At 43.2% G+C, this 24,686-nt stretch overlaps 1 protein-coding gene across 3 annotated transcripts in view; it reads right to left on the bottom strand.

The window, feature by feature from the left end:
• EP400 (E1A binding protein p400) overlaps positions 1–24,686 on the bottom strand; it is a 401,921-nt gene that overhangs the window by 342,030 nt on the left and 35,205 nt on the right. For 2 of the 3 annotated variants that reach the window (XM_030219806.1, XM_030219807.1), the window contains exons 4-5: positions 3,215–3,308; positions 2,731–2,838 (exon numbers count right to left, since the gene is read on the bottom strand). In XM_030219806.1, the coding sequence (XP_030075666.1) occupies positions 2,731–2,838; positions 3,215–3,308 (202 nt within the window). The remainder of the gene's footprint in view (positions 1–2,730; positions 2,839–3,214; positions 3,309–24,686) is intronic. The other variant, XM_030219808.1, reaches the window with a different exon arrangement.

Raw genomic sequence — 24,686 nt, 5'->3', positions numbered from 1 at the left:
AGCTGGATGAGCTATTTGAAATGGTGAAAGAGGAGCCCATTTCGATATCACTCTTGCACAAAAGGCAATTAAAGATGTGCCAGCAACGAGACTTAGAACAAGTAGCGAATCGATGGTCGACAGATGCAAGGATAAAATTCACTACACAGGATTTGCTGAAAGGCCTGAGGGAGGTTCAGCAATGGGTACAGAGTGCAGAACTCCAGGAGTGCCAGGTGAGAGTGATATATCGGGCGTACACATCTCAACAGCGGTTGTACAACATGGGCTTCCTAGAGTCTGCTCAGTGTAAGAGATGTAGGGCAGAATCTAATAATTTTTATCATGCTTTTTGGGAATGCTCTGCCATAACTGCCTTTTGGATTAGAGTGAGCAGGTATATAGAGGGACTGGTGAGGCATCCAATTCGACAACACCCGGAGTGTATATTAGTGGGGTGCAGGGCACCAGTAGAGGGAGGATCGGCACATCAGAATGCACTGGCCCATAAGGCTTTTCTTGTGGGGAAAAAATGTATATTAGTTTACTGGACACGAGACAGCCCACGTCCTTTTGGCATTGGCGCAATCGTTTTCATGCGTTGCTGCTAATGCAGCTCCAGGACTCTTTGCGTAGCCCCAGGGCCCAGCGTAGCTTTTATATCATTTGGAAAGGATACATTAATTCCTTGGCACCTAAAATCCGGAGCCATATTCTTAATAAGCTTGGAGGTTTGACCGAGTCTCCTGATGCAGGCAGTGGTAGATAGAGGGGCATGCTAGATCTCCCATTAGAAGATTGGGGGAATTAATGTGGAGGCGGTAGGGGTCTGGGGAGGGGGGGTTGGGAGGGGGTATTAATTAGGGATGGGATGTCTTTATAACACAGATAAGGGATGAGGAAGAGCATGTTGGGGGGAGGGTCCTCAGAGTCCAGGCCTTCTTGCCCTTTTGTTGTGGGGAGCTTGGATATTCCTTGGGTGGAAGAGTCATTTTAGCTGAGGAAGTGTGTTAGTTGGTTGTATCACTAGAGTTGGGGGGGGGGGGGGGTTAAAAACGGGGGGAAGGTTTTAATGTAGGAGTTTTTTGGGGATGGAAAGACAAGCTGATCTTGGAGCCGGAGATCGAGGAGTTATATCCATATGCAGAGACTCCAAGGATGATCGCTTTGTTGAAATCCCCCACAATGATGATTGTTGATCTGTATAAAACATGAGAGAAGGGAGATATATGTTTAAGTTTAGACAGGGATAATGGACCTTGAAGGTCTTAGGAGGCTCCTGCTTGTCGAAGTCTTGGTCCAGTGGTAAGGGGAAAAAGGAGTTTTTGTCAAATTGTTATTAATAAATAAACCTTGTTGGAAAGAACGTTAAATATTAGGGAAAGGGGGGGGGGGGGGGGACAAAAGTTAAAAGATTAATGAAGGTGTATAATATCTGACATTTATTGCAGTTAATGTTCGTTGATTGATTGTACAGGTACTTATTACATGCAAACATAATGTATGTGCCTCATTAATAAAAATTGTTGAAACTAAAAAAGAAATCTGAACCACTCAGCAGATGGTGACCCTCACTCCATACACTGAGCCTGACAATCTCACTGCTGCCACAAAAAAAGAACAGGTTTGTCACAAAATGCCTAGCCACCTGCCTGGGGTTACCCCGTGGCCACTAAGAGGGTCTCTATCCCTAGCACAGCTCAGGTCCACCTGCACCTGCTTCCTATATTCTACATTAGCATCCTCCTCTGGACGAGTTTCCTGCTCTCCAATTATCCCCAGTGATTTCTAGGTTACTGGAGCCACACTCCCAGTGGTCCTACAGTTCCCAGAAAACACTCACAGACCCAACACACAAATCACCAGGATTCTTTATCAGTCCAGACAGGCACAGTCAATAAACAAACATATTGAACAATGAACAAAAGATGTGCAATCAGCAAACAATAACAGGTAACTGAAATACTACTACTACTACTTAACATTTCTAGAGCACTACTAGGGTTACGCAGCGCTGTACAATTTAACAAAGAGAGACAGTCCCTCAAAGAGCTTACAATCTAATAGACAAGTGAACGGTCGGTCCGATAGGGGCAGTCAAATTGGGGCAGTCTGGATTCACTGAACAGTAAGGGTTAGGTGCCGAACGCAGCATTGAAGAGGTGGGCTTTAAGCAAAGACTTGAAGACCGGCAGGGAGGGGGCTTGGCGTAAGGGCTCAGGAAGGTTGTTCCAAGCATAGGGTGAGGCGAGGCAGAATGAGCGGAGCCTGGAGTTGGCGGTGGTGGAGAAGGGTACTGAGAGGAGGGATTTATCCTGTGAACGGAGGTTACGGGCGGGTCAATTACAACACTAATTATGGATCAATTACAACACTAACTAAACATTTGTTTACTTTTTAAAAAGTACCTGGGGAGATCAGGACATATAGCCAGTAAAGTTCAAAAAAAAAAAAAAAAAAAAAAGAGCACCTGGGCCAATCAGAGCCCAGAACAGTCAAGTTTCAAAAAAAACAAAAACTGCGTTAACTAAAGAAGGAAAAGGTCAGTTCTTTATAACAGCTTAAAACATAACATGCACCACCTGCTGGCCAAACTAGAGAAATGCACTTCAAGAATTAATAAAGACAGGTTTTTTTACTGGCTTAAAACACAGTTTCATCACAAGGCTGATTTCAATTAATTTGGAAACCAGAAAAAAAACAGATGCAAACTATCAGGTTCTAAAGATACTGTTTTTGAAAGGGCCTCACCTTGCACAGTTGGCATGAGCTGCTGTAGAGAAACTCCAGAAGTCACTCCTGAATGCTGAAACACCATTCCATGCCGACCCATATCAAGGCGTGGTCGCTTCGCTGGATCTACAGTTGTTAAAAGATTAATTGCTGCTATTATAAACTGGACCAGAACACCAGGAGGGGAATCCTTTGTCTCACTGGCTCAGCAAGCAAAAAGGCAAAGCACCAGTGAATGGATTTCCAACTGTCTCAAGCAATACTTCATTTCACTGAATTGTTATAAAAACAATTCCCTCAATTACATATCTATTTTTAATATGTATAAATTCCCCAAAGTAAAAGCTTCCAGAGCTTAACAGATTTTAGGCTCTGGCATTTCTTGCTTCCATTTACTCCTTCACTGGGTTTCAACATGCGCAAGTCATCTGCTGGGAACCAATGATAAAAAGAGAATTGACAACAGGTATTTCTTTTCTGACAAGATAATGCTAAGACTTACCTGAGCCTCCTTGAGTCACTGCTTGTCTCTTTAAGGCTTCGATTTCAATGGCATTTGCAGTCCCTGCCACTGGGCTTACTGTGTGTGCTGGCTGCTGAAAGACAACCAAAATAAAAAGGTGAAGCCTAAGAGATTACCCCAACCACCCTTCCCCACCCCCCAAAAGGGGGAAACAAAATTTTAAAACAGTTGAAATTACGCTTGTGAAACACACTGAATGATTTCCATATGACAGTTATAAGCAATGGTACTGAAAACATCAAAACAAATAACGTAGATGAAATAATGGCAGAAAATTATATGACCTGGTTGGATGCTGCAGCCTCTGCTCCTTCCATTCCTGGTTCTAAGAAGAGATGATAAGTCCATTTCTGACAAACAAGCTCTAACACTGCTTTTACATACCAGTGAAAAAAAATGAGTCATTTCAGTAAACAAAAAAATCCAAAAGCACCTAGGAATCCCACTGTTGCAGAAATATGAGTATCCTTCTCTAACTTACAGATCTTAAAGAGGGGGGATGAAGACACACTCCAACTGTTATCAACTCTTTATATAAGCAGGTTAATTGAGAACCAGGAACTAAAATGGCTTGGCTACTATCACATTACACCAAAAAAAGTCAACTATGGTTCTCTCTCTAAAGTTCTCATCCACTATTGAGAGAGAGAGAGAGAGAGAGAGTTTGAAAAGATAGTTTTGCACAACACTTCTCAGGGTTTGAGTCTGTCAACGTACGAGACGCTCATAAGCATAAGGGAACAGGAAGCTAAAGGAAACTCTATGGGCTTCAACAGCCAAAGGCAGAAAGTAACAGAGAGGTTCCAACTCCAAGCAGGTTTTGTTTCCAGGTTATCCAGAGCAATAGAGCATGGAGAATTTAAAAAAGAAAAACTTTTTAAAACAAGTCAATCACTTACAGGGTATAGAACCCTTATCAGGTGTGGCAAACCTCTCTCTAGTGGTACAAGATGACAAATTGGCTGGTTCTAATTCTATCTGAAATGTTCATTCACAAGAATATAAACTATACTTGTGAGAAAACAGAGTTGGATGACTTAGACAAATCTACAATGATTATCTATTGAATTTTAAAAGACCTCTCCACATTCGGTGCCTGCCTTCATGCCTCCAGTAAATTCATAAATACTGTACAGTGTTAGAGAAATCTTTGTCCAAACCACTATAATGAAGGTCTAAATCTCACTTATTTATCTTTTCCTTCTGTTGGTATGTTTTTACTCAGACTCTGAGTTGTATAGGTTGACTAATTGTGCAATCTGCTTCAGCAACTGTTACCCACTGGTGGGTAAAAAAGTCAACAACATGTAACTGAGGTGCCTTTGGGCTAGCAGAAGGTCCAGATTCAAGATGCAAGTCTGCTGTTAGGGCTAATCAAGGGTTCAGTGTGTAACACCACTTCCAGTCATTAAGCCTGAGGTAGATCTAGGAGCTGCATCTCATAGACACTGGCAGGGTGCCCCTTACCAGCTCCAGCAAAAGTTTCTTAACAGAGACCCCTCTGTTTATAGAATACAAAACAAGAAGGGGTTAATATTCAAAGCGACTTAACCAGGCAGGCGATTGCCCAGTTAAATCGTTGTGCCCACCTGTCCATGATATTCAGTGGCACTTAACCAGACAGTGTCACTCTGCCCAGTTAAATCGTTGTGCCCGCCTGTCCATGATATTCAGTGGCACTTAACCAGACAGTGTCACTGAATATCGGCACCAACCAACCATCCCTGCATTGTTCGGTTAGAACTGGGACTGTCTGAGAGAACATTAGGTAGAGCTGGTACTTATGGTGATATTCAGACAGCTGACCAGTTAAGAAGTGGATAAAGTTAAAGACAGCAAAAAGGATGTCCTAACTTTATCTGCTAAGCACACTGGTCTGAATACCATCTGGTACACATTTAACTTCCAGCTGGCCACTGCAACCAGGCGTTCAGTGCCGGAGACTGGAAATGGCCTGCCACTAAATATCGGGGCTCAGTTCAGCCTACAGCTGTCAACAGCTTAAAAACCACTGACCTCCACAGGCTGAATATTACCCCAAAATGTTTATGGACACTAGACAACAAACTAATTACAACGAAAGAAAAAAAATCCACGTGTCAAGAATAATCCTCTGACCGTTGCCTTACTTTCAGACCTTCTTGCCTGACTAGGTTTAGATGTTAGGGAGCAGAAGAGATGTGAGACCGAGATAAACAAAAATTTAAAAAAGGTTTATGTTTACTTATTACAAATCAGAGATTTGTTTCATACTCTCACTGGTTATTCCACATAAAGAACATTCTATGAGAAAAAAATTGGACAGAAAAAGCATTGAGATTTTACACAAGAAATCAAGTCTTCAGTCACATAGGATTCAGATTTTCTGAATCCCAACAGCAAAATGTCACAAAGTACCCAGTTTGCCAGCAAGCCTTCCATGAAAATTAACTGAATATTTTCACTGAACTTTTGCCACATTTCACCAACAGGATAACAAAGCATAACCACTGAATTTACAATTACACAACCACAATACATAGATATCTATCTACCTTTCTGCTTTTCAAGTACATTAAGTGAAAACCAATCTACACCTATCCCTTTCAAGCTAAATTACTTATGGCTGTACAACTGCAATTTTTACATATTATTTGTAGTTATAGGCTGATTAAAATCTAGTACACTGCAAGAGGTTGCCATCTGTTTTCTCTCCCTTAGAACATAAGAGTAGCCATACTGGGTCAGACCAATGGTCCATCTAACCCAGTATCCTGTTTCCAACAGTGGCCAAGCCAGGTCACAAGTACCTGGCAGAAACTCAAATTGTGGCAACACTCCAGGCTACCAATCCCAGGGCAAACAGTTGCTTCCCCATGTCTGTCTCAATAGCAGACTAAGGACTTTTCCTCCAGGAACATGTCCAAACCTTTTTTAAACCCAGATACGCTAACCACAGTTCCTACATCCTCTGGCAAAGAGTTCCAGGGCTTAACTATTTGTTGAGTGAAAAAATATTTTCTCCTATTTTTTAAAAAATATTTCCATGTAACTTCCTTGAGTGTCCCCTAGTCTTTTACTTTTGGAGCAAGTAAAAGTTTGATTTACTTCTACTCGTTCTACACCATTCAGGATTTTGTAGACCTCAATCATATCTCCCCTCATCTCTCTCTTTTTCAAGCTGAAGAGCTTTGCCTCTTTAGTCTTTCCTCATATGAGAGGAGTTTCATTCCCTTTATCATTTTGGTCGCTCTTCTTTAAACCTTTTCTAATTCTGCTATATCTTTTTTAAGATATAGCAACCAGAACTGAACGCAGTACTCAAGGTGAGGTCGCACCATGGTGCAATACAGAGGCACTGTAGTATTTTCGGTCTTATTCACCATCCCTTTCCTAATAATTCCTAGCATCCTGTTTACTTTTTTGGCCACCACCACACATTGAGCATAAGATTTCAGCATATTATCTACAATGACACCTAGATCTTTTTCTTGAGTGCTGACCCCCCAAGGTGGACCCTAGCATCAGGTAACTATGATTCAGATTATTCTTTCCAATGTGCATCTCTCCTTGCATTTGTCCAGATTAAATTTCATCTGCCATTTGGATGCCCAGTTTTCCAATTTCCTATGGTCTTCCTGCAATATTTCACAGTCCACACGTTTTAACAACCTTGAATAATTTTGCGTCATCTTCAAATTTAATCACCTCATGTCGTTTCGATTTCCATATCATTTATAAATAGGAAAATTCAGATGCCCAATTTAAGGGACTTGACCGGGGCCACTGACAAACAAAAGCAGGCCAGGTCCACCAACAGACAGAGCAGGGACACTGCCCCCCTCACCACTCGGGCCACAGCCAACACCACTGCCCCCGTCCCCTTACCTTCCTGTGTCTGATCCTCCCTCAGTCTCTCACTCTCCTGGTCCTGTGTGCTGGGACCTGGGTTATCAGGTTAATGCAATCACCCGGGTCCCGACACACAGGAGCAGGAGAAAGACAGACTGAGGAAGCAGAAACTTCTGCCTGCCTCCAGAAGCCTTGCTAGCGCCGGGCCCGGGGAATCTTGCCCCCCTCCACCTTGGCAGCCCTGATCATGACTCCAAATGGAGACAGCATTAAAACCAAAACCAAAGTTCATGTTCCTACATTTCAAGGTCAATAGCCACCACATTAATATTCTAGCCACATGCCCTCCAAGGACCTTCAAAGTTTGCTTATTATGCAGGAAACTCGGATACACTAACTGGAGATGCCAGACACACTGCAGCAAACAAAAGAAGCAGATCTAGGAACTGAAAATGATGCAGACTTGTGCTCATTAATACAGGGCAGGCATAAGCAGCTTTGCTATGCTAATAACCTTTGGCACCATTACAGGGCTCAGCCATCCCAGAGGTCTGGTGTATTTGACAGTCTCCTAATGACATCCATACTGGAGAGAGAAATTTACACAGGATGTAGTTGTGGTGAGACAACAGTGCAACATGCAAGTGAAAAGATGAGATGTCAGTAACTAAAAAATGGTACTGGCTGCCAAATTAACTCATGTTTAAGTTTCAAAACTAATTTTGTTTTCTTTTGTAGTTAAATATTCTTATTGAGACTCAGCTTTGGGGAAAAATGCCACTTTCAACAACTAAGTTTTAATGAAAAATAAAATATGGGATGAGACTGTGGTTTTTCTGAAACCATTAAAAAAGGTACCTGAAATGGTTGCTGCTGTGTAGAAAAAGCAGCAGAAACACTGGGAGGAAGCTGGGTTGCTATAGCAACAGGAGTACCAGTCTGCCCATCCTTTCCTGTAACAACCTTTACCTGAGAGAAAATATTTTGGGGGGAAAAAGAAGGGAAAATGTATAATTTCAAAATATCTCAAAATAACTTAAAAACTGAGGACAGCATGTTCTCCTAGGGCATTATGCTTATTAGTCCCATAACGCTTTTGAGTCTCAACATGCATTTTTCTTAGAAAATATTTTGCCACTGACATTAGTGGAATTTAATGCTGGTTCTCCTGGGTTACTCCCTGGTGAAATTACTGTTAAAATTAATTTTCGAATGGATCAGGTTGGTACTTATCTTCTTGCAGACTCTTAGGGGTGGGCAAGACACACTGTAATAGGAAAAGTGTTTGGTTTGTCATGTAAAAATCTTTATGCTTTTCTTTGTAAAAGGCCCCCTAAATGAGGAAGAACTAAGAATAAAACCAGTTACAAAAAATGACAAAGCAGATGAGGACAGTGGTTGTCCAGTTTCTTAGTTTAAAAGACAGCTTGTCATATAAGACAGTTTTCTCTTGACAGAAGTGAGAAGGATCACATGCTCATGCTGTAATTCTCAGTGTAGAGAATCCCTCAAGGGAAGGGATAAGGTGCACTGGTTTAGCAGAGGACATTAAGGAAAGACAGGGAAGAAGGGAAGAAAAAATAGCAAAGGACAAACACAGAGCTGCAAAATGTTATCTTTCAGTCTGTTTTCAAATGATAAAAGAAACTAATATTCATTCCTCATGTTAAACCATCTCTAGGCCTCCTTTACTAACATATAGCCCGGTTATTTTCTATGGCCTCTATTTACTAAGCGCTTATCTTGAATAAATGTGTGTTAATGGGCATTTAATACAAATTAGTAAATGAGACTATGTAAGGTAAAACAACAACAACTTTGGGGCCCAATATTCAAAAGCATTTATCTGGATAATGGCAGCTGTTCTTTGGATAAATGCCTTATCTGGCACTGGTTGTGGAAATTTAGTGGCACTATCCGGATATAGCCATTGAATATCCATACAGAACACTTCAGCACTATCCAAATAATGCTAGGGTGGTACAAGGACAGAGCAAGGGTGGAGCTGAAAGTTACCTGGAAAACAGCAATATTCAGACCACTATACGGATTACTACACAGATAAAACTAGGCCAGAAAAATTGCTGTCCTAACTTTATCCAATTAGCTATCTAGATAGCGTGCTGAATATCACCACTATCTGGATAGCTGTGGTACTTCTTGCTCTGCACCGATATTCAGTGCCAGCTGCAATATGGATACTTGCACTGAACATCTGTGTTTTATTTAGCTGCCAAGGCTGACATTTAAAAACAATGTTGAACATAGCAGCTGAGTACTGACCCATTGTTCTTGATGAAGAGGAGGATGCCATGTCTCATTGGCAGTGGGGTTTAATTCCTATGCGCAGTTTCTGCTTCAGAGGAATTGTTTATGGCTCCACATGAAGGGTGGGGAGTCAGTCAGTGCAAAGTAGCAACACCTACTGGGTGGCTCATAGACACACGTGTCAGCTTTAGGAGGGAATCGTCATGGTATGTACCTACTACCACTGCGGTGGCTGGACTAAACAGAAGAAATAAACCAAGAGCAGTTGTGAAAATAGAATTCACGGGTCAGTTCTGTTTGGAGCCTAAAGGAGCAGGAGGGAGCAGCCAGGGCCATAAATTCCTAAGTAGTGAACATAGTAAAGCCAAATTAACACCTGGTTTCACCTGAAGCAACAGCTCTAGCTTCTCATTTCAGATTCCCAGATAGAATGACCCAGAGAGTCTCACAGAAATCCACAGTGGACATGTCTGAATCTAAAAGCCAATATAATGTTTAGAAGAGTTTGCCAAAATTTGCAGCTTGTTTTAAGGAAGCTGTAAAATTGTAATGGCAGAAGTAATGCAAGCAAGGACTCACAGTACCCACCATACAGGTCACCAGCACCATTAACTCATTTTTAAGAAAATAAGAACAAAACACATGATTATCTTTTATGTTTAAACAATTTTATTGTTATTAATGACAAACAATTGAACAATTGAACAAGTATTCCACATTATCTCTCACTCTCCCATCACAGATATCGATATGTTCTTATAACAGATTCAATGACTTCCTGTCTTAATACTCCCCTTGTAGAGGAATCGCATAATGTCTACAAACACAATCTATACTTTCTAGAAACACGATTCCGTAGATAAACAACAATAAGGTACCTACTACATAATCCTCCTTCCCTCCCCAAACCCCCTCCCTGACTGTAACTTCCCCCCTCCCTCCCCACCCTAGCCCTCCCTTTCCCCTCCCCCCTCATCCCCCCAGCCACCCCCCCTCCCCTCTTCCCCTACTCAGCCTGGAAGATCTTTATCGAATCAATAATAGGAAGTTCACTTTGCATTAAGAAGCAAGCTCCGGCCTCTTGGGCTTAGAATACGTAAGTAAGGGCCCCAAAGAGCCAAAAATGCGATCCTCTTTTTCTGTGAGAATCTAATCTCATTAGCCTCCCAGGAAATCAGCTGATGCAACTGATTCCTCCAGTGCCAGTAAGCCGGAGGGTCTTTGACCGTCCAGTATTGTAGTATGCATTTCCTTGCCAACAAACACATCTTGCGAATTAACAATACTTCAAAGCGATTCTGTCCTCTAAAGGACTCTGGCAGATCTAAAATTAATTGTTCAACTGTTCCCCGGGTCCTGACGCCCAGTCTCCTTTCCCAAAAGCCTCTAACCTGAGTCCAAAATCTTTTCACTCTAGGGCAACTCCAAAACATATGTAAAAATGTACCTGGGCTCGTTCCACATTTAGTACAATTTGAGCCACGACCTCCTCCCATGTGTGTTAATTGTGTCATTGCTACATACCCTCTATGGATGCATCGGTATGCACATTCTCTCAAACGAGCATCCGTCACTAAAGCAGGGATGCGCGCTACTATTCTCGGCACGTCCCATGCCCCCAGTTCAAAGCCCAATTCTTTTTCCCATGCATTTTTCAGTGGTCCATACTCCCTAGGGGGTTGCCATCTTTGTAATGCTTTACAGAGTAAGGAGACCGTAACTTCTCCCTCGCCCATTGAATGAAAAAACTCTCGTAACTTACCCCCCACCTGTCTGGTCAAGGAAGACTCCGGTAATGATGCCATATAATGTTGTATTTGTCTTATGGCAAACCTGTTACCCCAGGAATCTCCCACTCTACGTAATATTTCTTCAGCTAGCAGGGGCCGCCCATCTCCATCTAGCAGATCTCCCAAGCATATAATTCCTTGTTTCTCCCAATCTACAAAATACCGACTCGACATCCTGGGTATAAATTCGCAATTCCCACAGATTGTAAGTTGATCTGATACTGTTGGATCTCCCCCAAGCTGCCGCACCAGTTTCCTCCATGCCTCCCTTAGCGGGCGCACCAACACACTTCTACGCAATCCCTCCGGCAGATTACTTATTTTGTGGTGTAGCAATGAAAAAAGTCTATAAGATCCCAAGTATGCCTTCTCCATCGCTATAGGAGTATAGTGTTGTGCTCCTAGAAACCAATCTCTTAAATGGCGTAGCTGACATGCCTGATTATATAATGCTAAATTCGGCATTCCCACTCCACCTAACCTCCAGTTACCGACCAAGCAGGAAAATCGGACTCTTGGTTTCTTTCCCTTCCAGCAAAACTTAGAAGCCAGTGAATAAAATTTTTGCAAATCCTTCTTACACAACCAAATTGGCAGTGTCTGCAAAACATAAAGCCACCTAGGGAACAGTACCATTTTAATCAGATTGATTCTCCCCAACAGCGATAACGGTAAATCCATCCAGCCTTGTAAGACGTTTCGTGTCTCCTGCAACAACCAAGTAGTATTAAGAGCATGTAAACGAGAGGTGTCCATGGGCAGCAGAATTCCCAAATACTTAAAAGAATCTTGCGCCTGCCTCAGAGGGAACTCCCCTCTCCATTCCCTCCATATCTCCTCCGAAGAGGCCAAGGCTTCTGATTTCTCACGATTCAACCGAAAACCCGCATAGTCTCCATACTCTGAGAAGACCTCCAACAATGCATCCAAAGATTCCTGCGGGTTCGTCAAATGGACTAAAATATCATCGTCAAATGCTGCTACCTTAAACACCTCTCCTCCTATCTGCCTGCCAGCTATATCCGGCTGCTCCATTATGTCTCTCAGTAAAGGATCTAACGTGAGTACAAACAAAAGAGGTGATAGGGGGCAGCCCTGCCGTGTTCCTCTAGCTACGTCAAAATCTGATGTCACAAGCCCATTCACCGAGATTCGGGCTCTCGGATTCGAATACAAAGCTTTTATCCCTGACACAAATCTACCTGAAAATCCATATTTCCGAAGGACCGCATACAAGAATTCCCAATGGACCCGATCAAAAGCTTTTTCCGCGTCAAAGCTTATTAAAAGTGATTTTTTGTTCTCTCTATTGCTGGCTTCCAAAGATGTCAGGATTTTACGGACATTTTTAGCAATTGTTCTGTCCTTTACAAATCCTACTTGGGTATCCTGAATTAATTTGGGTAGTATGTTTGCTAGTCTATTTGCCATGATCTTAGCTAGTAATTTAATCTCAAAATTTAAGAGTGAGATCGGCCGGTATGATGTCGCCAATTCCGGATCTTTCCCTTTCTTAGGAATTACAACAATACATGCGGTGTTCAGTTCTGGGGGCACCTGTTCTCGCTCCACCAACGCATTAAACATTAAGGTTAAAGGCTCTATTATCTCCTCTCCCATTAGTTTGTAAAATTCCGCCCTATAATCATCTATTCCAGGGGTTTTCATCAACTGACTTTGTTTAATGGCCCATGATACCTCGTCTGTCGTAATTAGGCTATTAAGCCTCTGTTCATCTTGCGAGGTGAGACTCGGCAACTCCATCTGTTCTAAGTAAGAGTCTCCCGATAGGCCTTTGTCTATTGGGTTCTCATACAGCTTCCTATAATAGTCATAAAAAACCTCGCTAATGCCTTGGTCTGTGGAGATTCGCTTATTTAGCTCATTTTTCATGGTCAGTATCCTAGTTTTCCCCTGTTTATTCGCAATTAAACGCGCCATTAATCTCCCTCCTTTATTGCCATATTTATATAGCTGATATTTATAATAATTTTGCGTTTTCACGGTTTTTTGATGAAGAAGTTCATTTAATGCCGTCTGTAAGGATAATAAATGTTGTTTACTCTCCAGAGAGGGTTGTCGACCATAACTTCTCCTCGCCTTACATACTAATTGGCTCAATCTCAATATTTCTTGTATCCTGGCCTTACGCTGATGGGCCATATAGCTGATGATTTCCCCTCTAAACACCGCTTTAGCCGCTTCCCAATAGAGGATCGGGCGATTCACATATGGCTCATTATGTAACTTATATTCGTTCCAACTACGAATCATAAATGCCTTGAACACTGGGTCTCGATAGAGTTCCACAGGAAATGTCCATCTATTCCCTCTTGCCCTCTCCTCTTTGGGTAACCAGCACATTTCCACCCATGCATGGTCTGAAATTACTGTGGCTCCTATAGCTGCACTTGGCACTGAACCAAAAAGCTGTTCCGAAACTAATAGATAGTCGATTCGTGCTTGCGTATCGTGTGCTCGTGAAAGATGTGTGTAGTCCCTCCCTTGTGGTTCGAGAGTCCGCCAAACATCTACCAGCCCCATCTGTCGACAGAGATTGGGCAGCCCCCGATTTTCCTGTCTAGGTATCTGTCTCCGTGGCCCAGTACAATCTATCTGTGGGTCCATTACTGTGTTAAAATCTCCACCAAGTATTATGGGTAGAGGACTCTGTTGTAGTAATTTCAGCGTTATCATCTTATAAAACCTCCTGTCATAGTGGTTCGGGGCATATATATTCCCAAACAGCACTGTCTGTCGATTTATAGTAGCTGCACAGATCAGAAATCTCCCCCCCGGGTCTGTATATCGGGTCTCCAATTTATCTACAATCCCTTTTCTGAACAAGATGGCAACCCCTCCTTTCTTTCCCTTGGCTGCAGCTGAGATGCAATCTCCCACCCACCAAGTGCGCAACTTCGCATGTTCCACATCTGATAAGTGGGTTTCTTGCAATAAAGCTATATCTACTTTGTGTCGCTGTAGATGCTGCAAGATTTTAGAACGTTTAATGGGGGAGGAGATTCCTCCCACATTCCATGTAACAACCTTCAGTGGGCCCTCTTCCTGTTGGACTCCTTTCTTTGTGATCTATATCTTCTTTGTTTGAAAGCGGGGTGTCCCAGCCACCACCCCCCTCCCAGTTCCAAAATGTGCCATTTACTTCCCTTCCAGATCTTCATACTTTGTGTCCTCCAGACCTTTACATTTCCCCCCCCCTGAACCCCCCCTCCCTCCACCCTACTACCCCTGCCCCCCTTAGCTAACCCTAATCCCTCTTGTGACTTCCCCCAGCCCCGAAACAGGACCATGACGTATAACGTCCCTTACCCCCTCCCTCATGTAAATCAAACCCCCCTCATCCTTATATCAACAACATAAAGTTATTAGCAGTGGTATCGAAAATTAAACTCTGTATATGTTCAGCTTATATACATCAACATCTCTATTTTGCAACCTTTCACTTGTCTTGTCTGCTTGTTAAGCTGTATCTATTTCTTCAGAATCTTTAGAGACCTGGTATCTCTATTAAGTGTGTCCTGTCTCTCAGCTTCTGATCCAGTCTGTATATCCTCAGTCTTCCTGCTACTTTGCAAGTTCTTATCAACAGCAGCCCATAGTAGTTTTTATTTTAATGGTTCAGTTGCTTCACCGCTGCTTATCTGTTTCCTCTTAATATCAAAATCAGTGGTTAATAGGCAAAGTGCTGTCATTGCAATAAACAGTAATAACCCATGCTTAATGTAACATTTTGTAATCCATGTTCACTCCAACCTTATAGCTGTCCACTCTGTATCCATCATATTCTCAAGCCTTTTGGCTCTCTTATAATCAACGATTCTCAATGGAACTCAAAAAGGCCTGTGCTTTATCCACTGAAGTGAAAATTTTTGTCTCCGCCTGGTAGGTGACCCGTAATTTTGCTGGATATTGCAAGGCGAAACGAATTTTCTTTTCAAATAGTTGTGTACAAATCGGGGAAAACTTCCTCCTTTGCAACGCCACAGCCGCCGAATAATCCTGGAAGCACAAAATTTTTTTGTTTTCATAGTGCAGTTCTTGATCTTTCCGTAGAGCCTGCAGTATAGCTTCTTTATGTGCAGAATTTAATAGCCGGCAGATCACCACACGCGACCCCCCGCTTTCTGAGCGTCTGGGTCCCACCCGGTGTGCCCTCTCCACTCGGAGGGTTCCCATATCTGCAGATATTTGTATTTGTTCAATTAGCCAGTTTTCTATAAAGGCTCTCAGATTAGTTGTTCCTAGCTCCTCGGGCAGACCAACAAATCTCAAATTATTTCTGCGCGATCTGTTTTCGAGATCTTCCAGCTTTTCTTCATATGCTTCTAGTTGGGTTCTGAGTTTTACATTTTCTGCCTCCATTTTCAGTACTGTATCTTCCAAGGCCCCCTGGCATTGTTGAAACTCTGCTAGGTCTTTGTTTAATTGTCCTAAGTTCTCCTGGACTAAATCTAGTTTACTATCAATAGGAGCTAATCGCCTGTCTAGCAGCGGCTCCATGGCATTCGTTACCTCCGCCACCACCTCCGCTACCCAAGCCGAACTCACTGTGTGCGCCGGTGGGCTTGGCGGGGCCGCCATTTTGTCTTCTCCAACACGTGTTTTATCTTTAGCGTTCCGAGCGCTTTTCGCTGCCATAATGTCACGTTTGATCAGGCAATAGTGTACCTCTTGGTTTCCGATTCCAGATTTATAAGGTTGGGGGGGTCGCTGCTGCTTAAATCGCCAGGTTTTGAGGGCTTATCGGGTAAGCTGACAGGAGCGGGAGATTCAGCAACCGCTCCTGTTCATGACGTCACGTCCTCACATGATTATCTTTTAAAGAAAGAAATATTGCTGTACATACTAACAAGAGAGGTTATTTTAATTCAAGGAAGCATATGGTATGCCACAAGCTTTTCTACAAGAAAGAATAAATCTTTATGCCCATAGCCATAGAGTGCCAAATAACAGTTAAGCAGCACATCAGTGGAATAAGCACTGCTTATCAACATTAGATAGGCTTCTCAACTGGGGCTTATGGACATATGGAGGTTGCTACATCCACACGATAGAGAATATACATTTTACTCTCACCTAATGTATATTCCCAGATAGACTACATGTTGGTTACCACTTCTTGGCTGAATAGACTCTCTAAAGTGAGCATACTTGACACTGTGCTGAGCAACCATTCAGCAGTCACCCTGAACATATCTGCTGTAGAACCAGAAGAGAGGGTATGGAGATTTTCACCAACATTGTATAACAACAGAGAATTCCACGAATTAAATGGCTTGAGTACCAAAGGCACAATCAGACCCCAGGAATAGATGCAGGCACGTATTGGGAGACCTCAAAGGCAGTGCTGAGAGGCGACATTATAGCGTACACAGCAGGGCAGAGGAAAAAAAGGGAGGCAGATCTTTTACGACTGTTTAGAGAATACCACCAGCTGAGGAGAACACATATGAGCTCCATGACCGAAGTCTGTAAAGCCCAGATGATGCAGGTTCGGAAACAAATAGATGATACCTTGACTCAGAGGGCTGAGAGTGATATTTACTTCCAGTGCTTTAAGCTGTTTAAATGGGGCAATAAAGCAGGGAAAATACTAGCTAACTTGGTTAGGCCGCCCCGCAAAAGGCAAGTCATTACCACAAATAAAGATCAAGCGGGGAGGGTATACACAGAAGAGGCCCATATAATGCAGCAATCTGTAAAAACTTTTACAGCTCTTTGTACGAGGCCCGGGAGTATGACCCAAAGGCGTGCAAGAGGTTTTTTTCAAACGATACAATTACCACAGACCACAGAGGATCAGTTGCACGTTTTGAATGCACCTATTTTGGGGCAGGAGATTAAGCAGGGCATTAAATCTCTGGAGCTGACCAAGGCCCTGGGGCCGGATGGATTTGGCCCGGAATACTATCGTATCTTGGCTGACCTAGTAGTGGAACTTTTGAGAGCATGGTTTAATGGAATAGTGGAAGATGGGCTGGCAATTTAGTGCAACATGGCCCATTTGATACTACTGCCGAAACCAGGCAAAGACGCGGCGCAGGTGGGATCATATCGTCCCATATCGCTTTTAAATCAGGAATATTAAATTACTGGCGGCCATAACGGCTAAGCGGCTGAATGTGGTAATCCCCTCTTTGGTACACGAAGACCAGTTTGGATTTGTCCCGGGGCAATACGCATCCATGAATATTATGAGGGCCATGTTGACAATCCAGGAATACAGAGGGAGTGGGGGAAAGGAAGCTATTGTGGGATTGGACATGGAGAAAGCTTTTGATAGCATCTCGTGGCAATACCTATTTTGGACTCTGGATCGGTTTGGTGTAACAGGGACATATTTATCTTGGATTAAGGCCCTCTACACGATGCCGTTGGCCAGGTTATTAGTCAATGGAAAACTTACAGAGAGTTTGTTGCTGCATAGGGGCACCCGACAGGGTTGCCCTCTCTCGCCACTCCTTTTTTTGTGTTTAAATCTTTTTATTGACGTATTATATAAAGCATCGATACACAATGTCAACGAATAACCTTCCTAATACAACAGAGAACTATCAATCCGTCCACATACGTCAAAACATTTTCTACTTTTTATCCCCAAACAACCCCCCTCCCCCCACCCTCCCCTCCGTTTAATTGTAAACCTGTGTTAACTGAATCCCCAAGACTCACTTTTAACATAATATTAATCAGACCGTTCTAATACACACGTAACTGCCCCTCCATCTGAAAACTCCAGTCTCTTCCACTATTATTGAACAAGTTTCATGCCCTCCATCTACCCCAGCAAGGACATGGAACTCCAGCAGTGAACCAAAATACAGTGTTTCCACAAAACTTTGTTCCCTCCCCCTGTTCCCCCCACTCCTTAACCACCCATAACTTGACTTACTAAACAGCAATTCCCCTCTCTCCCTCCCCCCCCCCCCCCTCCCTTCCCAAATCATCTTACAATTGTCTCGAGTGTAAGCAACTTAACCTCCTTCATCTCTTATGGACTTTACCCCAGGAATTTTACAAATTGTTAATAATGAAACTCCTACCTCTTGGGCTCATTATTTGCAAATAAGGGTCCCAAATTGTCAAAAACTGTTTCTTGCGTCTTAGAGTGCCTTTCGCATCTCGAGCTTCCCATGCCATCAATTGGTGTATCTGATTCCTCCAATGCCCCAAAGCGGGAGTCTCCGTCCCCACCCAGTATTGTAAAATTGTTTTCCGAGCCACCAAGCATAATTTCCTACAAAGCAGTCGCCCAGGCCCCTTTAAACTGCGAAATGCTCCAGGCACATCCAACAGTAATTGTTCCATTGAACCTTGAAGAGATCTGTCCACCAGGCGTTCCAAAAAACGCACCACCTGGTTCCAAAATCTCCTCACTTTCTGGCAAGCCCAAAATGCATGATAGTATGTATGTCTAGGATGACCACATTTGGAACACTGCGAATCTTGGCCCCCTTCCACATGTGCTAACATCGCCTTAGTCATATATGCCCGTAGGATCACCCGAGCCCCACATTCCCTCAACCGCATATCAGATGTTAAAGTATAAACTCCTTTTAAAGATTGCAAAACTTCCCAAGTACCTAGCCCCACCCCGGAATCCTCCTCCCATTTTGCCTTGATCCCCTCAAACCCTCTAGCAGGGCATAGCTGAACAAGGGCCTGCACTAACCCAGAGATGGACAACCCACTATCAGAAATCTTTGAAAAGAATGACCTGAGCTCTACTCCTAACTTGAATTGCAACTTATTCCTGTCCAAGGTCCTTACGTAGTGTGTTAGCTGTGCGTAGGCAAACTGTGCACCCCACCCCTCCGAAGACTCTTCCTCCCAAGTTCCTAACGGTTCCAACTCACCTGTGGCTCCCATTACATGCTCCAGAAGATATATCCCTTTTTGCTCCCATTTCTTAAACCAAACATTATCCCAACCTGATCTAAACCTTCCATTCCCTCTAATAGGCAACTGATCCGACACCTCCGGGTCCCCACCTAACCGCCTCACTAAAACCTTCCACCCCTCTCTCAATGAATTCAAGAGCACACTCCCCTTTATACCCTCAGGCAACTGACTTTTTTTGCAGTGCAACAGAAAATAAAGATGATAAGGCGCAAAATGTTCCTGTTCTAAATATAATGGTGTGTAAACAGTTGTCCCCTCAATCCAATCTCCCACATGCCGAAGCATACAAGCTTGGTTATATAACTTCAAATCTGGCAGTCCCAGACCACCCTGCCTCCAATGACCTATCACTAGTGCCATTCTCAGCCTCGGCTTTTTCCCTGCCCAACAAAAAGCACTCACCCATTTATAAATTAATCTCAAATCTTTCTGAAGAAGGCGTATAGGCAATATTTGAAGAACATATAACCACTTTGGAAACTGAACCATCTTTATTAAATTAATTCTACCCATTAGAGAAATTGGCAATAAACGCCACCGCTCCAGCTTCTCCTTCGTATCTTCGATCAATTTCCCCACATTAAGCTGGTATAGTTTTGTCACATCCATGCTTAAATTAATCCCCAAATAACGAAATGAATCTGATGCCCACCTCAAAGGGAAACCCTCTCTCCATTCATCCTTCACTTGGTCTGAGGAAGGTAAAGCCTCCGATTTCCCCAAGTTCAATTGGAGACCTGCAAAGTCTCCATACTCGCCAAAGATTTCCAAAAGAGCCGCCAAGGAACTTCTAGGACTCTCCATATGTACCAGTATGTCATCCGCAAATGCCGCTACTTTGAAACAGCCCTTCCCAACTCGAATCCCCTGAATCTCATCTGTTGTCAGTATCTCTCTAATTAAGGGATCTAAAGTCAGCACAAAAAGAAGCGGCGATAGAGGGCATCCCTGCCAGGTACCCCGTAGGACTGGAAACATCGCTGACGACATTCCATTCACCAACACTGTTGCCTGTGGCTCCGCATATAATGCTTTTATTCCTGAAACAAAGAGACCCTCAAAGCCATATGCCCTCAATACTTCAAACATAAAGTCCCATCTCACCTTATCAAATGCTTTCTCTGCATCAAAACTTACTAGAATAGATGGTATCCCTCTCTTTGATCTCTGCTCCAATGAAGTCAAAATTCTCCTTACATTCTTGGTGATTGATCTTCCCTGCACGAATCCTACCTGTGCTTCATGTATAATTTCCGGAAGCACCTTAGCCATTCTATTAGCTAAAACTTTTGCCATCAACTTCGCTTCAAAATTAAGCAAAGAGATCGGCCTATAAGATTCTGGCAACAACGGGTCCCTACCCGGTTTTGGCAGCACAATTATTTGTGCCACCGTTAAGGACTGCGGCATAGATTCCAATTCTATAATTTTATTAAACATAGCAGCCAACGGGGTTGTGATCTCCGTACCCATTAGTTTGTAAAACTCGGCTCTATACCCGTCATCTCCAGGTGCCTTGTTCAACGCACTTTTCCCTATCGCCCCCTCCACTTCTTCCACACTTATTTGTTCATTCAACTGTCCTCTAGTTCCCTCATCTATCATGGGCAGTAGCTTGGACTCCAAATATACGTCCCCCCTCAAACCCAAGTCCGGAGGGCTTTTATATAGTTCTGTATAATAACGGTGAAATACCTGAGAGATCTCCCGATCAGTACGGACTAAATGGCCCCTTGACTCCTGAATTTGCAGTATCCCCTGAGGGCGGGCTCTAGGTCTCAACAATTTGGCCAACAATCTCCCCGTTTTATTACCATGCTTATATAGCTGATATTTATAATATGTTTGAGACTTTGCTGCTCGCTGATGGAGCAATGAGTTCAATGCCACCTGTGTCTCTAGTACTAATTGCCTGGTCTTCCCCGATTGTTCCTCCCCCAATCTCTTCCTAGCCCTGCGCAACTGCTCCCCCAATCTTAATATCTCCTTATCTCGAATCTTCCTATTCCTACACGTGTAGCTAATTATTTCCCCCCTGAGAACTGCCTTTGCGGCCTCCCAATACAGAATCGGGTCATTTATATGTTCCTTATTGTGACTCGCATACTGATGCCAACAGTCAATGATATGTGCTCTAAATTTTTCATCTTTGTATAATTCAATTGGGAATTGCCAGCTCTTGGGCCTATCATCTGCCAATCCCACCGACCACTCCATTAGCACCCAAGCGTGATCTGATATCACATATGGTCCCAACTCCCCTTTCTCCACCTTCCCAAATACCCCGCCACTCCTTTTTTTTTTTTTTTTACTGGCAATAGAACCGCTAGCCATAAAAATAAGAAATAGAACGATCCGAGGGCTACGGGTGGGGCACGGGAATTTAAAATTAACTTGTTCGCCAATGATATCTTACTATCTGTGGCACATGCCCCTATGGATCTGCCAAAGGCATTGGCTATGGTGGATGGATTCGGGGATTTATCGGGGCTGTGAGTAAATTGCTCTAAATCGGAAGTGCTCCCTTTATCAGGGCATAGTGGGGATCCGGGAGCAGTTGGATTGCCGATTCCATACGCCAAGGGCGTAATGCGATACCTGGGTGTTTTTCTCAGTACTAGCGTTGGGACGTTTTACAGGAAGAATGTAATGGAGTCAGTGGAAAAAATTAGGCAGTTGTGTGCGCATTGGAAGGATCTGCCGCTTTCCTTGATGGGGAGAATAGCTCTCGTAAAAATGGTCCTGTTGCCCAAGATTCTCTACCCTATACAGGTGGCACCTATTTGGGTTTTAAGGAGAGAGGAGCGTCTGTTCCGCTCCATTATCCGCTCTTTCATTTGGTGCGGGAAGGGGGCAAGAATTGGACATCAGAAACTTTCCCATAACAAGGGGGCGGGGGGCCTGGGGCTACCTGATCTACGCATGTATAATGTTGCAGCACTTATGCGTTTCATTTTTGAAGGGTTGGCAGATCGTTATCGGTTTTTGCCAAATGGAGGGCTGGAGGATTGGCGTCGACCATGGTCTTTCATAAATTTAATACACATGCAGACTAGCACTGACTCTCAGCTAGTGGGTAAGCTGGCCTTTCTGCGACCCATGAGGAGGGCGTGGATTTGGTGGAGAGAACATCAACATCGGTCACCTGATGCGTCCCCCTTTTTGGGCATGGTGGGTAATGCGGCGGTTCCAGCGGGTATGGGGTACTCTGTGTTTACCAACTGGAAGCAAAATGGGTGTAGGATTCTGGGCCATCTCCTAGTAGAGGGAGGGGACGCTATGGAATCTTTTTATCAAATAAAGGAGAAATGGGATGTCCCTAATAATAACTTGCTGCAATATATTCAGGTGAGGTATTACTACTCTTCTCTGCAGGGGGAAATATGGGGATAAATGGATGTGGGGCTCATTAGACAAGATTCTGCTTCTGACACCCTATAAAGTAAACAGCCTTTCCACGTGGTACAAGATTTTACAAATGCACAGCCCAGAGAGGAGTATGGAAAGGTTGGTGGGACACTGGAACAAAGAACTAGGTACGAGCTACACACTCCAAATGTTCAACAAGCTATTTACCAGATTATATGCAATGGTTAAGGCAGCAGATTTACAGGAAACACAATACAAGATACTGCATCGATCTTATATTACTAAGGCTAAAGGGGCAATTATGGGCCTTTGGGGGGATGGACAGTGTGTAAGATGTCAAGAGGGAGGGGGAACCTTTCTTCACTCTTTCCTGGAATGTCCAAGCCTCTCCCTATGGAATGAGACCTTTCAATTAATACAGCAGGTCACTCAAAAACGGATAGAGTGGGACTATGCAACATTGCTTCTAGGGGATCCAACTCTCTTGAAAGCACAGAGATTATTGCAACCATATAGGAGATTCATATATACAGGGCTTTTTTTGAGGGGGTACTTTGGGTACTGAGTAGCGGCACCTTTTCCGTTGTCTGCTAAAATTGATCCATGATCCCTAAGTTTTAATGAAAGAGCTCAGGCACTACACACCAATTCTGCCTTGTCATAGATTCTGTGGCTGGTTGCAGGGGGCCTGGCTATTGTGGAGTGGGTCCCTTAGTGATCACCCCACCCCTGAAGGGTGGCCTGGCATTTGAGTACCGGCACCTTTTTTGCTAGAAAAAATGAACTGCATATATATGACCCTAACGTTAAGTAAAAAAAAACTATCTTACAATTCTGGACCTCCCCTGTGAGCATACCAAGTGGAGCATGGAAGGCAAGGATGAGTGAAGTTGGCAAGCATGAGAGCCGGCTCTATGCCAAATCCTTAAAGTCAGTGAACAAGCAATATTCGAAGGTGTGGACAGACTGTTTACAGCGGCTAAGTTAAGGGAAGATTGGGGGGGGGGGGATAGTTAAGGGAAGATAGGGGGAGTGCATGTGCAACGGATGGTGTGAGAAGGTGTGGAGAAGAAAGATATGGACGAGATGAATGGATGTGGGGGTACTTGAAAAAGCTGATACAAAAAGGGGCTGTACTGATTATGCTGCTGGACTTTTTGGTTTACACTAGATGTTCTACGGGATATATATTGTATATATTTGGCAGGATTATTGATATTGTGGAATGTGATTACAAATTGTATTGGCGACAATAAAAATTAATTTAAAAAAAAAAAATCAACATTAGAGAGGCAATTCTATAACTGGAAACCTGGTAAGACCTCATCCTAAAAAAGGAACTAGGTGCCCATTTTCCTTTATAGAATAATAATGTAACAGTGAAACTATAACACCTACAATTTAGGTACAGGCGCTTATGCCAGTCACAGAACAGTTGCGTGTGCACCTCAGTGCCAGAGATATAGGAGTAACTTAGTATTCTATAAATTACACACATAGGGCTAGCTTCTATATATCACGCCTAAAAAATTGGCACCGAAAGAAAACATGCCTAGGCATATTCTATAAACAGTGCCTATATTTAAGAATACACTTAAATCTAGGCGTAGTTTATAAAATACGTGCAACAGCCATTTTCTGCGACTATATTTAGTCATGACCATTTACACCAATGAAAACCTGATGTAACTGCCGATGCCTAAATTATGAGTGGAATGGACTTACTCTGTAGCAGTTGTGTGTAAAATCTAGGAATGCCCACAACCCGCCCATGCCCCTCCCATGGCCACACCCCCATTTCAGATCTGCATCTTAGAATTTACGTGCATCACTTTATAGAATATGCTTAGACATTTGTGAACATATATTCTAATTCATGCCAATTAGTGTCAATAATTGCTTGTAAAGTTGAATTATTGGCACCAATTGGCTTGTTAAACTAATTAAATTGTGTGCACAAATCTGGAATACGACTGGTTTTGTGTGCGGAACTCAAGTCACACTATATGGAATCCAGGGAACAACTTTTCACCCTGACCACACTCTAACCAGACTCCACCTATGCATACATGTACCTGTATAATATGATATGTAAAATACATGCATATTTACAGAATAGCGATTAGGTGTAATTTTGGAACATATATGCGTAATTGGCATGTAGCTGTAAGCACGTACATTATAGAAATACCCCGACAGTCTCTCTTCCACATGCCAGTGCAAATGATTACCAGCTTCAATTCAGGGATTTGTACCACAGGTCTATCGCT

This window comes from Microcaecilia unicolor, chromosome 11 (assembly GCF_901765095.1).
Source record: "Microcaecilia unicolor chromosome 11, aMicUni1.1, whole genome shotgun sequence".
Taxonomy (NCBI): domain Eukaryota; kingdom Metazoa; phylum Chordata; class Amphibia; order Gymnophiona; family Siphonopidae; genus Microcaecilia; species Microcaecilia unicolor.
The sequence above is the reverse complement of the archived record's forward strand: the minus strand, read 5'-3'. Positions and strand labels throughout refer to the sequence as shown.